Genomic DNA, 16,517 nt, shown 5'->3' on the forward strand with positions numbered 1-16,517 from the left:
TTTCTGGAACATTTAGCTAATGCTGACTCAGAAAGCACACGGGTGAGGAAGGCAGATAGCACTGTGTCAGCTGCTGAAGATTTCCCCAGTTCCCATATTCCCCTGTGGGCTCAGTTCCCACACTCTCCAGTGTGATGCTTTGCGGAGCCCATTCATTCATGTCCGCCCATGACTGGCTCTGCCACTAAAAGATTGAAGATGGATTGTGTTTCTTTTCCTTTCTACAAGCAGTGCCCACCACTTCTCAGATGCATTGCCTTGTAATGTGTAAGGAAATAACAGTGAGGCTTAGGATAGTGACTGCTCCTAAAAGCACCACTCCTTCCTTTGGAACTTCTTACATACACGGGACAGATCAACATTGCTAGGAGATTCATTTTTCAGAGAGACAAGACTCATAAAAGTCTTATCTGGGGCTGAAACAGTGGCTTCACAGTTCAGAGCATGGACTGCCCTTCCAGAGGGCCTGAGTTTGGATCCCAGAACCCACACTGCGCAACTCATAACCACCTGGAATTCCAACCCCAGGGGATTTATACCATCTTCTAATTTCTGCAGACACCCACGCTCATTGCACATACCCACTCACAAGTATGCATACATATTAATAAATCATTTTTAAAATTCACAGTTATAAAACATAAGTAACAAACCATTTATTTTTTTAAAAAAATTAGACACTTTGCACCTTACAAAAGGAGTTTTGATTTGTGTAACAGTGATCACCACAGGGATTATTGTGTCACAGTTCCCACAGTTACTTTTCGCTGGATGCTGGTGGAATTCATCTTAGACTCCAAGGTCTTCATCTGACACATATGACAGACAGCCACACTGCATTAAATCAGAATGCACTCTGTATCTCCAAGCGGAGTTTTCAGTGGTTCTTCTTCAATAATTACAGTTGGAGCTCTGGAGTAATGCCTGGAGCAAAGGGTTGTGAGTTTTCTTCAAAAGTAAGTGTCCTTTATGGGAGTGGTAGTGTGTGTGTGTGTGTGTGTGTGTGTGTGTGTGTGTGTCCATATGTGGCTATGTGTACATGAGTGCAAATACCCAAGAGGCCAAAAGAGGGTATCAGACCCTAAAGAGCTGGGGTTACACATAGTTATGAGCCGCCCAGCATGGGTGCTGGGAACTGAACTCAGGTCCTCTGCAAGAACAGAACTTAGTTTTAAATATTGAGCCATCTGCCCAGTGTTGCCTATTTAATTCAACACTTGAATCACATGGATAGCTACTTAATTGTACTGGTACAGATGTAGCTATATGTGCAGAAAATGCCAAGAACGAGACTCTATTCTTCACAAACACTGAGAGTTTCTAGGCAAACAAGGAAACTGCCCCTGAATATCTCTGATGTAAACGTGTTTGCACACAAGCCCTGGGGACTGCATAAGAACATGTGACTCTAGCACTGTAGTTCCAGAAAAAGAGGTAAGAATCATGTTCTTTAAAAATCATCCTTGATGCTTAGCATCATGACAGAAAGAATAAATCATCCCAAGGAGGGAGAGAAGATGGCAGAAAGGGGAGAATGAGCTGTAGAAGGCAAAGCGTGTGAGAAATAACTTAGGAGAAATGAGACCTCATTAGCTTTTATAAACAAAAGGACAGATGGGCTTCTTAGATAAAAGAGGTCTGAATGATTGTACCAGGGCTAAGCGGTGAGTTTCCAAAGTAAAGAAACACAAGTTGTTCATGACTGTGTGAGAGAAGAGTTTAGCCACTGTTAGAATATGACTGGGAATAAATATTGCTGTCAAGATAGGCTCTTATGATGTAATCAAGGCTGGCCTAGACCTTTTTACTAAAAAATAAGAATTTTATACATGTAGATAATATGTTTGATAATATTCACCCCATTTCCTTCTCTTCTTAGCTCCTTCCTGCTCCTCAACTCCTTCACAGCACGTCTCCTCGCTCTGCTCACGTCTTTTCCTATAGCCCACTGAGTTTAATTAAGGTTGTTCACATGTGCATGGAAGGGAGCTGGTTGCTGTACCGTGGACAACTTGGTAGTGGCTAACTTCTGAAGGAAAATGACGACTTCTCCTCTGGCAGCCATTAACTGCCAATAGCTGCTCCGGAGCAGCCTTCCCTGGCTGGGATGGAACGCGCGGAATCCTGGCCCACATGACCACAGCTGCCGAGCTTCATCATGCACAAAGGACAGGGTCTCACAGCTCTCTTTCTAACTAGGGTTCTTATGTCCTTTCTGCCTCCTCTCCTGCCTGTACTCCTTGAGTCTCGGGGGCGGGGGCGGGGGGGATGGGTGAGGAGTTGTATAAACTCTGATTAGGGCTAAGCATGCAGCAGCAGCAGCCTCCTCTCAGCATTCTGAGCAGTGAAGAGTCTCTAAAAGGAGCTTCTCTGTTCAAGGCAGGTGACTGGACTTCACTGCCTCTCCAAATATTACATATACATTATGCATCACTATTTTACACACATCTATATAAATACTATATGAATATATGAATAATATATGAATATATCCCACATCAGCTTCTGTGCCTCTCTGTGTGGTAAGCATTGCTACAAAGATCCGTTCTAGTTTCCTTTTCTGTTTCTGTGATAAGACTCTGAAAAAAAGCAACTTGGTGAGGAACGGGTTTACTTCATCTTACATTTTCAGGTCTTAATCCATCACTGAGGGAAATCAGGGCAGGAACTCAAGGGAGGGCCTGAAGCAGAGGCCATAAACTGGGCGGAGGATGATGCCCATATTTGAGTTCAAATTCTAACACTAATAATCCACGTGTCCTGGAGCGTATTTTAAGAGCACTTAAATTCTCCGGGCCTCAATTTTCATTGCCTGGCAAACAATGGAGTTACAGGAACTTAAAAATAACAGTAGCTCTATGGACCTGGATAAGGCTTATTTCTAAGAAATACACAGGTGGACAAATGTATTACTCACTGTGGTCTGACCGCTGTAACTAACACAGCTCAATGGCTTGCTTGAAAAGTCTATGAGGTGTTCCGATGGCTGACAGGAGGTGATGGTGGGAATAGTGGGTGGGAATACTGAGGACTCCACAGCACCATTTGCTCAGAGAGAGAGAGACTGCTTCTGCCTATCTTCTAGTATCTCTAGAGCTCTCTTCCTGGACCAGCAACCAGAATGCCGACAATGGTGCTGAAGAACGCTTTCAAGGTCAAGCCTGGGGTGTGTCACTCCTGTTTATAGTTGAGCAATCAGAACTTAGTCACATGTTCCCATCTAACCTGATCAAGGAGTTTTAATCCAGATATGTACTCCGAGAGGAAAAAAGGAAAATGAGTTGATGAACATAGGATGGTCTGTGCTTGGGTGTCCCTACTTAGTCAGCCAATATTCAGCTCACTATTTCTCCCTCTTGCAGAACACAATACATTTCTCAAGGAAGGCCACTCAAGGTCCTAGGCTGCACAGAGTCCATGATCTCTGAGTTATCCTCTATTTGATTTTTCAATTTCTATGATAAGCCACGATCAAGGCAACTTAGAAAAGAAAACATCTAATGGGAGCTTACAGTTTCAGATGGTGAGTCCATGACCATTGTGGCAGGGAGCATGGTACTGGAGTCATAGCTGAGAGTCTGCATCCTGATCCATAGGCATGAGGCAGAGACAGCTAACTGGAATGCCATGGGCCTTTTGAAACCTCAAAGCTTGCCCCTATTGATATACCTTCTTCAATGAGACCATACCTTCTAATCCTTCCCAAACAGTTCCACCCAACTGGTGACCAAGTATTCAAACAGATAAGCCTATGGAGGCCATTTTCATTCAGACCACTAAGTATAGCTGTGGCAATTTGTAGTTTGGTGACCTATGGATTTAAGAGGTTGTATACCACTCCCCATAGGTACTGGTGAGGCAGGATCTGGATGGTCTCAATGAAAGTTCCCACTCATCAAGGGGAAGGATGGAAGTCACAGCAATCTTCAGGCTTAAGTGGTTCAGTAATGACAAAGAAATGGCATAATGAAGATCATTGCTGTGGATGGGATGCAGTTTGCATGTTATTCAAGGGTCCAATATGGTTAAATGCTGGGTCTCTAGGGCGGTATCATGTTAGGAAGAGAGGTCTAAGTGGGGAGTTTTTCTTGTGCAGTTCTTTTGGGAGTTCTTGTGAAAGGGTTGTTATATACGGAGCAAGCCTAACCTGGTCAACCCCTTCCTCTCTGCTTTTAGCAGACACGTGACTGCCAGCTCCAATACCCACTCCTGCCACTACCATTTGCCCTTCACCAGGAATTCCTTGTCAGAACTAAACTGACAAAGGTACCATGACCTTGAATCTTCAGCACTGTGAACCAAATGAATCTCTTCTTAAACTGGATGTGGTCATGCACGCCTGTAATCCCATCACTCACAGAGGAGAGGCAGGAGGAGCATGAGTTCAGGGTCAGTCTGGACTACAAAGTGAGAACAACGTATCTCCAAATAAAACAAATAAACAAATAAACAAGCTCTGGGGGACTGTTGAGGTGATTCAGTAGGTAAAAGTGCCTCTTACTGAGTCTTAAAACTGAGTTCAGTTCCCAGGGCCTAGAGGGCATAAGGAAAGAACTGGCTCTCACAAGAAAAGAACTGGATGCTCTCTTAGGGCTAACAGTCCCATAAAATGTAACACACTAGCAAGAGTTGTATCTCACAGCCAGAAGCTCTAGGAGCTGGAGAATGGCCATTGTCAAATGGATCCAATCTAGCATCACCTAGGCCCTGGACTCTAAGAGATGAGCCTCTGGCATGCCTTCAGTGGATTATCTAGATTAGGTTCATTGAAGTGAGAAGACCTGCCCACTGTGGATTGTGCCATTGTGGGATGGGATTCTGGACTGTAGGAAAAGCAGAAAGTGGGCTAGGACGTTCATCCCTCGGCTTCCTGACTACAGCTGCAGTGTGACCAGCTGCCTCCAGCTCCTGCTGCCAGGATTCCCCACCGCAAGCTAAACCATTGAACCGTGAGTCAAAATAAACGCTCCCCATCAGGTCGGCTTTGCCAGGGTTGTCCTATTTACCAGGTCGGCTGTCCCTATTTTAGCAACAGGAAAAGTAACAGACATCTCTGGAGACACATTTTAGAAATGCTACATATTCTAGATTCGATCCTGATTGTGTTTTCTGGGAGAAATTCAAGTCTATAGTTCTTTGTGGATCTAATTCAGCATTGGAGAAAGGTTAGGGTTCGGCTCCACATAACAAAGAGGCTTTTGACTTCTGCCAATGGTTTGGAAATGTGCATTTATTTTCAAACTCAGCTATGTGACACTCTAAAGTTCAACACTGCCACACCTACCTGTGTGAGGTTTAACAGCGTTAGGGACTGACAGTCGGTGACATGTACGTCCAGTGTCTCCCTTGCCATACCCTCTTCCAGGCTGCACAAAGAAACAGCCCACATAACTTCACGGCTAGAACGTGAAGGTCCTTTTAGGAAGTGACATCACTGGTGATGCAAACACATCCTTGGCAACCAGTCCCTCAGGCTCAAGCAGAAATGCCAGATTTCAGGAGCATCTTGAGTGGAAACTTTTATTCCATTTCACAGTTATGTCTGGAAACGCAAGGCTGGCTTCCATGTCACTGGCCATGTGTGGGAGCAGCTGTGACTGCTCCAAGTTGTCCCTCGCTTTCCTGAATGGGCAGACCAACAGTGTGCTTTCAGCCATGCCATCCCAAATATGGCTATGCTCTCTGGAGAGGTCCTTTTCCTCAACTGTCTTTACAGCTGGAGCAGCGTGGTTGCTGGTCTGTACCTGAGGACGCCTGCAGGCTTTGGAGGCCAGTGGTGATGCTGAAACAGTTCACTCATGTTCTCCTCAACTCTCTCACCCAGAAAAAGGGTGGGAAATTTTCGGCCAAGTGGACAATGGGCTTAACTCAGGCTGGATCTTCTTTTGCTGTGGGGGTGGGCTGAGACTGGACACTTCCCCTGCAAAGTCCTGCCCAACAGCTGCTCTCTCTTCATTCCCTGTAAACCCTGGCTTTGTCTCGGACGTGCTTATGTAGTTAAATCTCCTTGAGCTGTATCTAAGGCCCTGGAAGCCTCCAGGTAAGCCCTACCCCTGCCCCCTGTCTCTGAAATCCCTCTGCCTGACTCTGAACCTCATTACCTCTAATGGCACATCCTTGGGCTTCTCTTTCTCTTTCTAGCCACTGTAAAGACGTTTCTTCAAAAACAGTATTTTAAAGTGAGGCCTAGTTGGGGGGTGGGGGTGGTGCATGTCTCTCTGAAGGGACTGATTGCATGGAGTCAGGTTCTTGGACTTGAAAATGGTGTTGCTGTAGTCTTATTTCATTCTTGCTCTCTTCGAGAAAGATAAAAATAAGATGAGACCATGAATCAGTCAGAAAGTCACAGCTTTCTCATGGGAATAGAAATTGTCATGAAGGTGACAGTACTGGGCCACCTCAAAATGTCACATGTTCTGGGCTGCTCTCCACCTTGAATGTTTACTTGTTCTTCTAACCAACATCAAATGACTCTCTCCCACAGGTTTGCCATGCTAGGTACCTAGACAAGAAATGGTAAGACAGAGTTCTTGAGGGAAAACATCCAGGGAGACAGATATATAAATAAGTTAGACAGTAGATACAGCTCAATGACTAAAATTTAACAAGTGCCAGAAGCACTAAGAGGGGTGCTCCCCACTAGGCTGGGTATGCAAGAGTGTGGAAGGAGGTCACAGAGGCATGTACCAAGGGGAAGTGCTTACGGTTGGTCCTCAAGAGCGGCAAGAAAGAGGACTAAGGCAGCAAAGATGCTTCTGAGTTAAAGGACAGGGAGAGACGCAGTGCCATCTGAGAACCATGAGCAGCTGAAGGGTCAGCTGGGGAGTGGGGTGGAATCAGACGGAAAGGCACCCAGCTGGAGAAGGCACCCACAGGTGACGGGGTAGGAGTGCAGTCCCTGGAGCCAGACCACTATAGTGTGAATGACTTACTAACTATATATGCTTGACAAATTGAATCATTGTATGTGTGTATGTGTGCATATGCACTCTGTGCATTCGTGTGTGTGTGTGTGTGTGTGTGTGTGCACTCTTGTATCATTTATGCTTCTATTTCCTTATTTGAACATGGAGTGAGTGATATCTATTTCAGATTTTTCTTTTCTTGAGGACTAATGAATTACTGCCTATATAGCACATGATTTTTGGCTCACAATACATACTACATAAGTGATAGCAACAAGAACAACGAACCAGAAAAGCAACCACAAGAGAAGCCCCATCTCTGACTGAAGAGAGCTGAATGAAGGAAACTGTCAGCAGCATGGAGAGCCGCCATGCTGGAGGAGAACGCACTGCCTTCAGGTTAATGCTGAACAGGTCTGTGGAAGTTGGAAATATCATGAATGCTGTAGTCCCGAGGTGCATGGCAGAGTGAGAGTCAGAAGTGGAAGGCACACCTTTTCTTACCCAAGAGGTGGGTTAACTGTGTAGGATCACTTTCAAACGGAGCAAGCAACCAGGGAACAGACTGTGCCAAACAGCAGCTCCAACCTGGCATATGAAGTGGAACAAAGACATGATTTCTCAGAGGTTCAAACATCTTCAGAGTGTGTGGAGGGCTCCCTGTGTCGGTACCTGGTGAATACTGCTCCATACCTAGTGAAAACCAACTGGTTGGCATGACATGGGTGCCACTGAGCAGAGCACACTTCCAGAGTGGGTGTCTTTGTGCACAAATGTATGTATAGTCTATATGTATACAGATTCATTATATATTAAATCACATCTTCCTGTTTCCTTTCTAGCATGGGGCTACTTTTAGCCTGTGTATTTTTATGAGAAAGCTTTCCCACTCTCTGAAAAGAAATGGTAATTCTGAAAGGGAGAGGGGAGGCGAAAGAATAGTTGTGATACATGAAGTGGGAAGTGGGACAATATGTTGTGACCATAAGACTGAGCCTTATGGTCAGTGCTGGCCGCCTAAGTATAATTCTTACTGACCATGAAACACAGAGAGGAAAAAGGGAAAGTAGGTTTCTCATTTTCCCCTGAATGAAGGGGTTTCAGTTCTAATCGATCTGAGCCAGGGGCAGGACTCTTCCCTTGTGCTAGAGTCCTTAATGAAGGTTGATTCTTTGTCAACCAGACACTTTCCCAGAGCATGATTGGATCTTTTGTTGATCCCTTCAAAGCATCAGGTTGTCGTGAGTAGTTTCCATGAGTGACAGGAGAAAACCTCCTTGTTCCCCAATGGGATGGGTGGCCACATGTGCCCGGTTTGGGTCTGACACATGTGCTTAGGGGCAGGGTGTTGGGATGAATGCACTAGAGCAGGCATGACTAAGGAGTCCAATGCCCTACTGCTCTGCTGGCAGCTCTTGCTGGAGTCCGGAGCTCCACCAGGAGTCCCGCTGGGCTGCAGAGCAGGTGGATCTCCCAGGGGGCCCATCGGCCTCCTCTGTGCAGGAGTTATAGGAACTGTAGAGCCCGAGAACAACACTCAAGACCAGCATCACTGCGGCCATCATCCAGATCACTTGCCAGTGTTGACACAATTTAGGATACATGACTTGTAGGAAGTGGACCAGTTCTTCAAGTTTGCTGTCAATAAAATATAGATAGAGAGTTTAGTATACTGGGCACAGATCTAATGCCCAGACCCATAGTTCCCTGCCTGGGGATACCTTCTATGCTGTCTAAAGCAATGGTTCTGAAATTCAATGATACAGAGCAACACATGGCAGATATTATTCAAAATACCTTTTAAATGAAAATTCCACAGTTAACATCTAAGGATCCCTGGGTGATTTTGGTGCCACTGGTCCATACTGTGGGAGGCCCGTGCAGATGTTTGTCAATCTCTTTATCTCCATCCTTTTCTTTTCCTACTCTCCAAACCCTGTTCTCTCCATTTGGCTGTCTCTCCCTTGCATCTCTCTCCTCAATTACCACATTCCCCTTGCTTATTTTCCAACTTTCTCCCAGCCCACCCTCTCTCTTTTCAGCTAAGTAAAAAGACATGGATCAGAGTCCCATCCTAGAGCTTTCCAGAGAAAAGCACTTTAAGCAAGCTGTATTTTTCTCCTATGTCTAAGTCCAATCCTATGATTTGCAAAGCAAGATTATTGAGGGTTACCAAACCAAAGAGGTGAGGAGAGTGACTGAGGGCTTCCTGTGGACTCCGAGTCACAACACGGACACTGAAGTGCTCAGGCCAGCTGCCTGGCAAGCTTGCAGCTTGAACTGAGAGCAGGTAGAAAGTAGAAGGCTTGCTATGAGTCAAAATATTCAGCAAATGCTCTCCCAAGAAAGGGGCCAGGTCTTTGGAATGCTTATCTTAGGTGCCAGAGCCACAAAGGACAGCAGTTGGTCCCTTGTCGACGTAGGGACCCCCATCAAGCCATTCTAGCTATAAAAGTCATGACATGAACTGGATGTGGACCAATCTCAGCTGTACAAGCCGTTACATGACAGCTTAGTATAACTGCTTCCGAGAAAAATCATCGGCTACTTATGCAACGATTGGAAAGGGAGAAGCTGGAATTACAAGCTTCCCTCCTTCCAGCCCTATTTATCTTTGGATCCTAGTGGGATACAGCTGGAATCCAAAATGGAGCCATTTTTCAAGCTCTAATTTTGTGGTCCATAACAGGCTGCTGGTGTGGGGAGAAGCCCACTCTAAATCCATGTTTAAAGATTTATTTTTTTAAATTATGTATCGGGAGAGGGAATATGCACACTGGGGTGCAGGTGCCTGTGGCGCCAGAGGCATCAGATCCCCTGGAACTGGCTTTACAGGAGGTTGTAAATTCAGATCCTCTACGAGAGCAGCATGTTCTCTTAACTGTCAAGCCCCTAAGTCTTTCCAGACCCCAAACTCATCCTCAGTCTGCAAAAGAGCAGGTCAAGATCTGGGTGTGTGATCCTTAACTGGTCACCCAGATTTTAGCCCGTAAGAGAAACTGGAAATAAAATTAGGCCAGAAATAGAAATCCTCTGGGTCAGTTTTTGATGTCTAAAGCTTCTGTTTGCTGGGCAGGATTGGAAAAGTAAAGGCACTGGCTTAACATCCATCTCAACTCCATAGAACAAGCCTGAGTCAGTGGCGAGAAACAAACAAACAAACAAACAAACCAGTTTTATGTTACATATTGTGAATCTCATTTGTATTACATAATAATGCCACAAACTGAATTTAGAAGATGTTGGGTAACTTCACCCAAAGTTCCTCCAGTGGTCAACATTTATAACAGATTACTGTGTTACATATAAGGGAGAAGACACTTAAACACAGAGACATATAGGTTAGTGTTGAAGCCTTTAAATAAGGGTCTAGTTGCTAGGCTTACTTAGGTCAGTGGTCTTTATATGTTTCTATATTTTTAAAATTTATTTAATTTGTATGAATTACATACAAATGTGTATATTGGTATGTATGAATGCTTTGCCTGCACATATGTATGTGCACTATATGCATACCTGGTTCCCATGAGAGTCAGAAGAAGGCATCAGATATCTGATGGAGTTAAGACAGTCATGAGCCATGATGTGTATGCTGGGAACTAACTTTGGGTTCTCTGCAAGAGCAACAAGTACTCTAAACCACTAGGCCATCTCTCCAGCCTCGATGTTTCTTAAAATGTATAAAATAGAACATAAAAACCCCTGTGTATGTGTGTGTGTGTGTGTGTGTGTGTGTGTGTGTGTGCAAGAGAGAGAGAGAGAGAGAGAGAGAGAGAGAGAGAGCACATACACCTTTCGATACACATGAAGGTCAGAAGAGGGCATGGGATGTTTCCCTCTATCCTCCCCTATCCCTTTGAGGAAGGGCCTCTGCTTGAACCTGGAGTTCCTGTTTGCTTAGATAGGCTAGAACTCAGCAAGCTGCAGTGATCCTCTTGTCTCTGCCACTGTTGGAGTTGGAGTTACAAGGCGTGCACAGGATGCCTGGCTTGCTATGTGAGTGCTGGGGCCCAGGCTCCAGTCCTCATGATTGTGTAACAAGTGTTCTTAATAACTAAATCATTCTCCCGCCCGCATGGAACTTTCGGTAGCTTCTGTTTGCTAGTGATGGATCAACATCTCACAGAGGTCTCACGCTCAAGTGAAGGCTTCTGCAGGCAACTCTGGTGCAAAGGGGTTCCACAATGGACTGAGCATCGTCTAGCATTAAGCATGGCAGCTCTTGGGACCAGTCTGCTTGGGTTATGGGTGAGAGAGGGGCTTTATGACAGTGGGTGTGCAGTTTATATGATAAACGTGAAGCTGGGCTGAGTCTGAAAAAGTGAAGCTGTTCTTGTGCTGAAGGCTAAGACCTGCTGGGAGGCCTTGCTCTGGCCTTGTATCAGTCGTCTCCTCCAAAGCTAAAAAACTCTAATCAGGCATGAAGGATGGGAGTCTGAATGAGGTCCAGGTGCTACAAATGGCCATTATCCAGTGTTGCTCACAAGCTAGGCAGAAAGGGACCCAGGCAAAGCCTTGCTTCCCTGGGCTTTTTTGAGAGACAGGAGGAGGCTGCTGCTGTATGCCTGCGATTGAGTTAGCTAGATTGGGCCTGTGCTCTGTAAGCCAGACTGTTTATAGTCATGTGCCTGCTCTGCTTAGTTCTCTTTTGTCCTGTGTGTGGACCTGCTGGAAATTCTAGCCTGTCTTAGATGAATTCAAGGTGCCAACAGAAGGGCTGTGTCCAGGCTTGGGCTTGACAAAGGCAGCCTGGTAGTCTGCAAAATAAATGCAGATGACCCCCAAGAGGGAGGAGGAGCCGGAAGCAGTTGTGTGGAGTCAGGGCTGTGCTTCCACAGTGCAACTTGAGGCTCTTCCACCAGAGAAGGTGGTGTAACTGGCACAGGCATGTTCACCATGAAGAAGCATTTTCCCTGGCACTCTGAAAAAGCTCTTTCCTTGGCAATGAGGCTGACCCAGGCAGGCTGAGCCCCCTCCGGCTGGTTGCATCTTCCACCACTGGGCTCCGTTGATGGCATCTACAGGTTTTGAAATACAGTTATGGTCTTTCCAGCCTTTACTTACTACCTTATTCGTTACATGTAAGTAGGTTCTGGGGCTTGCCAGCAGGAGGTTCAGATCACAGACACTGTGTCTGGGGTCAGTGGCAGATGATCATACAGTTAATGGTTTTGTCTGCACAAGTTCTGGACCAAGCCAAGGGCATCTAAAAGAAGATTTCAGTGAAGTGTTCCAAGATTACTACAACTGTATTTGAGAAAAACAAAGCAAAGCAAAACCAAGGTCTTCATGTACTAACAGAGACAGTTGGGCAGAATATATGAAATTAGGGCTTTTCTAGAAATCTAGGGTGTTGATAGTATCCTTAGAGCAGTGTATGCCTCTTCTTGGGGACAGTTTCTTCTGTCCTTAAACACATTCCTGCATGGGATAGTCCTGGTCTGGTAGGGTTATGACTTCATTTCATGGAATGCTCTGCAACTAGACAAGGCTATTTCTATTGTTCTTGGTCTGGGGATGTACCTCAATGGGAGAGCACTTGCCTACTGTGTGTGAGGTCCCGGGTTCAACCACTGATGGCAGTTTTGTCTTGTTTTGTTTTTAATATACTGTTCTGTATGGTACAGTAAGACCTTCACCTAGAGAGGAGCAAGAACACAGACCTTCTCTCTGTATGCTCCATCTCCACTTCCACTGGTTAAAAGGAGATACCTTGAAACAGAAAATATTTCATCCCCAACCTAAATTGAAGACATCATGCAAATGACCGTGTCAACATAGCAGGGTCCTGGTAGAGACTGAACTTTGCCGTTGACCTAAATTTGTTCCCTGCTTTGCTGTTCCCTCTGCTTCCCTCCACTGTTCTTGTTTTTGTCTAAACCCTTCTCTAGGAATTCAGGCCAGCTCCTTTGATCTAGACTCTTACATGGTGCAGGCTGTGGAATGGGCTGACCCAGAGCTTGGCTGGGAGTCCATCAAGAGTCCCTCTCCCTTTCTAAGTTCCTAGAGAATATAGATGGCTCCCTGCCTTGTCCATGACTTCCTCTGACCCCTCAGCTCTGCCACTAGTAACTTGATTTTCCTCTATTTTCTGTAGTTATTGCCTTCTTGAGTTCTGCTAGCCAAGAATTTGAGTTCTGTTGGCCAAGAATTTGGGCCCCAGGCCTACTGCCATTGAGGACTGGAGTTTCCGTCCATTTTGTGCAGTTAAATGACTTGCAACCCATTTGGGATCCAAGCGTAGGTTTCCAACCTGCTTCCCTGGTCCTTCTCATCCTCCTGGGTTTCTTCTACCTCTTCTGGTTCCTCAGGACTCTCTGTCTTCTGTTCTTCTTCCTCTTCCTCCTTCAGGTCTTGAAGTTCTTCAGTCTTCTTTACCCCTTCCTGATATCTAGAGGGCAAAAGAAGAATAATTGAGTCTGGAGGGAAGGGTCAGACACAGGACATTCTTGCCTGAGGCCCTAGGGGAGGGGACTCAAGAACCCCCAGTCACTGCGCACTTCCTGTGGCTCCATACAACAGGAAAAAGCTGGGAAGCACCACTGAACCGCAACACGACTCATGTCAGTGCCATTTCCCCTCACTCCTCAGCCATCCTTCCTGTTTATGTGACAGTGTGACAAACTGACTGGGAAAAATGTAGGACAGGGTCTACTGCTGGTTGTTATCCTATAAAACATTCCCCAGAGATAAGATTTCATTTCCCCTGTGGAACCTAGGAGCTTCAACTTCAGGGGGCCCCTCATCTCAGGATACTGGGTTGGGTATTTCTCAGACATGCCAGGGCTTGACATAGGGAGGTACCCTGAAAATATTGACAGAACCAATGAAGGGATTTTGCTCTCCTGTTTTGGGGGAGAACTTTCCTTAAAAGCTCCTAGTGATCTTGGGATCACATATGTCCATGAATACAATCTGCTTACTTGTCAGGCAGCCAGGTGTTTAACTTCATTGGTTGAATTGCAACAATTCCACCCACAACTGAGTGACTGCGCACAGATACAATGGGGCTCTGTACTAGGCCCATGCTAAGTTAAAAGAGTTTTCTATCTTGAGTCCTGGGCCTTAGACCTGCTCAGTGCTCTCTCCCAGTGTCTGATAGCTGGGCATGCTTGCTAATGCAACTCATTTACAGATAGGCAAGGGTGGAAGTGGTAGGAGAAGAACAGGAAGTGGGACCACCAATTTATACAGAAGACCAGGGCAATTCTAGGAAACACAGTTGAAGGTGCCCCTGGACACTGTTGCCAATAACATGACAGATCTACACATGTGTCAGGAAGCCTCAGGCAGCACCAAGAACCTAGCCCAGGCCCTTGATGTTTAGATATTCCTAGGCAGCAGCATCAGGCCTGAAAGAGAGGAGTCTAGTCAAGTCTAGCCATTGTCTAAGCACATCCTATGTCCTGTCTCCCTGGGTAGGCTCTCTTCACTGAAGGAGAGGCTTTGGGCCCATTGACTGCTTCCCGAAAGCTCCTCAGAAGTAAGCCAGGGTGTGGGAAGCTCTCTGTGCCAGGTGCCCTCAGGTGGCAAGGTCTGACTCACTGACTCACCCTTTGCTGTAGGCTTCTTCCTCTGCCCTGGCCTTGGTCTCCTGGCTCGTCTCCTCCAGACAGCTTGGGAGTGGCACAGGGGCACACACTTCGCAGTTAGCCTCTGCATTTGTCTTTCCACTGTGAGAGGAGGGAAGTGCAGGGCGTCATTGCAGGGAGAGACTGCACATCTGCAGACAGAACCATATCTTTGGTCTGGTTCCTGATTCAAAGAGGAAATTTGGGCTCTTTCACTGGCTTTGGGGTTTTAAAACATCTATCTTGAGATGAGATTCCATAAAGACACCATCCATGAATCTTCTCCAGACCACTGAGGAGACAGACCCTACCTTAGCTTCTTCAACCTGATGTCCCCAAATCCAACTTTCTGCTTATTTGAGGAAGTGCTGTGACAGGCAAGTGTCACAGGCAGCAGAGCACTGCCACAGGATACAGACAGAGACATCACAGGCTGTCCTGTGTCTGGTGACTTTCACTTATTCTATCAACTATGCATTGGGTATGAGAACGTTACAGGTACAAGGTGATATAGATTGTAAGAAGGAAGGGAGAAACCTCCTTTTTTCTAATGTAGAGTTTTGCAAAAGGAAAAGGTAATTATACTAATTATGAATTATATTTATGAAAGAAACTATTCAGTGACAGAAAATGACAAGGAGAGGATGGTCACAAAGAGTGGATGGTCAAAAAAGACCTCTCTGAGGTGCTGAAATTGAAGCCTCAGCCTCAGAGATGAGGTATGTATGCAGAGGTCATCTGAGGCAAGAGATGGAAGATAAATAGACTTTGAGATGCAAGGGATGCTGGGAGACCCGAGTTGCTAAGAACAGTCAATATGGCAGGAGCTAAGTTTGGAGCAGAATAAATGGCCATGCATATGAGATGTCCAAGAACAGATGTTGGGTGGACAGTTGGAGATGCCCAAGTGAGGCAGAGATGAGTTCTTGGCTAGAGAGAGTTGCTTGATGTTGCAGGAACATAAAGAACAGATGATGGGTTAAGAAAAAAGCGTCAGGAGAGAGGAGCAGGCTGAAACAACAGAAGTAGCAGGTAGAGAGGTGGGTGCAGGCCAGAAGAGGTGGGAGGCTTGGGGTCAGGGAAAGAGGGCTCAGTGTGTTTCACTGTGTCTTCTGAAACTCTGTGTCCCTGGTGGGTATGATATGCAGGGCTCACAAGGAGTCTTGAGGCAATGGATGGATGGGCTTAATGAAGAAAGGGAAGTAAGAAAGACACAGCCACAGTTGGAGTAGGTAGGAGAGCAGGGAGTGACTGGCTGGGCTGATGGGCTAAATAAGTGGTTCTAGGGTGCAAGCAAATTCAAGCACAGGGAGAAAGGGCCCACTGCCTTTGACTAAAGCAATTGAGACCTTAGAAAAGTAAGAGAAACCTCTCCTTAATTGGAACAAAGAGTAGAAGTGAAGGACAGAGGGGTGGAGACCTGACAAAATATGATCTGCCCCCAACCTGGTGACAAAGCTGAAATGTTGTTTGTAAGAGCAATGCCAGGTCTTCTCCTGAGCAGGAGAGGGCAGGGATCTGAGAGGGCTGAGAAACAGCAGGAAGCACAAGCATCGTATAGAGTAGTAGGAAAACAGGCACACTAGCCAATCCCTTCAGGGTGGTTGGGCATGCTTGGAACTTGTCTAATAAATGAATGGGACGGAAAGTTCAAAGGAAGCAGCCTAAGAGGCACAGCTTCCCTATAGATGCTCTCTGCAGCCATCTTGGTGGCCCGAGTCCCACTAGGAGTGACTAGAAACTGGAGGAGCCTAGAAACTAGGCAAAGTCTGTGAGCTGAGCCTTCCAGCAGGGAGCTATAGGGTTACCACTGCCTTTCCTTAAGCAGGGTACAAGCTTCCAGCGTACCTCCTACTCTTGGCCTCAGCTTCCTATCTCTTAGCTTTCCTTCAGATCTTGAAAATATTTGTTTCATTAGGCTAGAAACCAAAACCCATCATGAACAAGGAAGATAATGCTCTAAAAATACAAGCTATGCATAACATTTCTCCTCCTGCAAATTGTACTCTCCGCTCCCTTTCCAGAGACCTTTGTCTGATGT

The 16,517-nt window shown here is 46.0% G+C and overlaps 1 protein-coding gene across 4 annotated transcripts in view; it reads right to left on the reverse strand.

The window, feature by feature from the left end:
• Positions 1-5,125: 5,125 nt before the first annotated feature.
• Mrvi1 (murine retrovirus integration site 1 homolog) overlaps positions 5,126-16,517 on the reverse strand; it is a 114,135-nt gene continuing 102,743 nt past the window's right edge. For 3 of the 4 annotated variants that reach the window (XM_029479807.1, XM_021167036.2, XM_029479806.1), the window contains 3 exons: positions 14,459-14,578; positions 13,159-13,296; positions 5,126-8,543 (listed from right to left, as the gene is read on the reverse strand). In XM_029479807.1, coding sequence (XP_029335667.1) covers positions 8,300-8,543; positions 13,159-13,296; positions 14,459-14,578 — 502 coding nt within the window. In that variant the 3' untranslated portion in view covers positions 5,126-8,299. The remainder of the gene's footprint in view (positions 8,544-13,158; positions 13,297-14,458; positions 14,579-16,517) is intronic. The other variant, XM_021167038.2, reaches the window with a different exon arrangement.

This window comes from Mus caroli, chromosome 7 (assembly GCF_900094665.2).
Source record: "Mus caroli chromosome 7, CAROLI_EIJ_v1.1, whole genome shotgun sequence".
In the NCBI taxonomy this organism is placed as follows: Eukaryota; Metazoa; Chordata; class Mammalia; order Rodentia; family Muridae; genus Mus; species Mus caroli.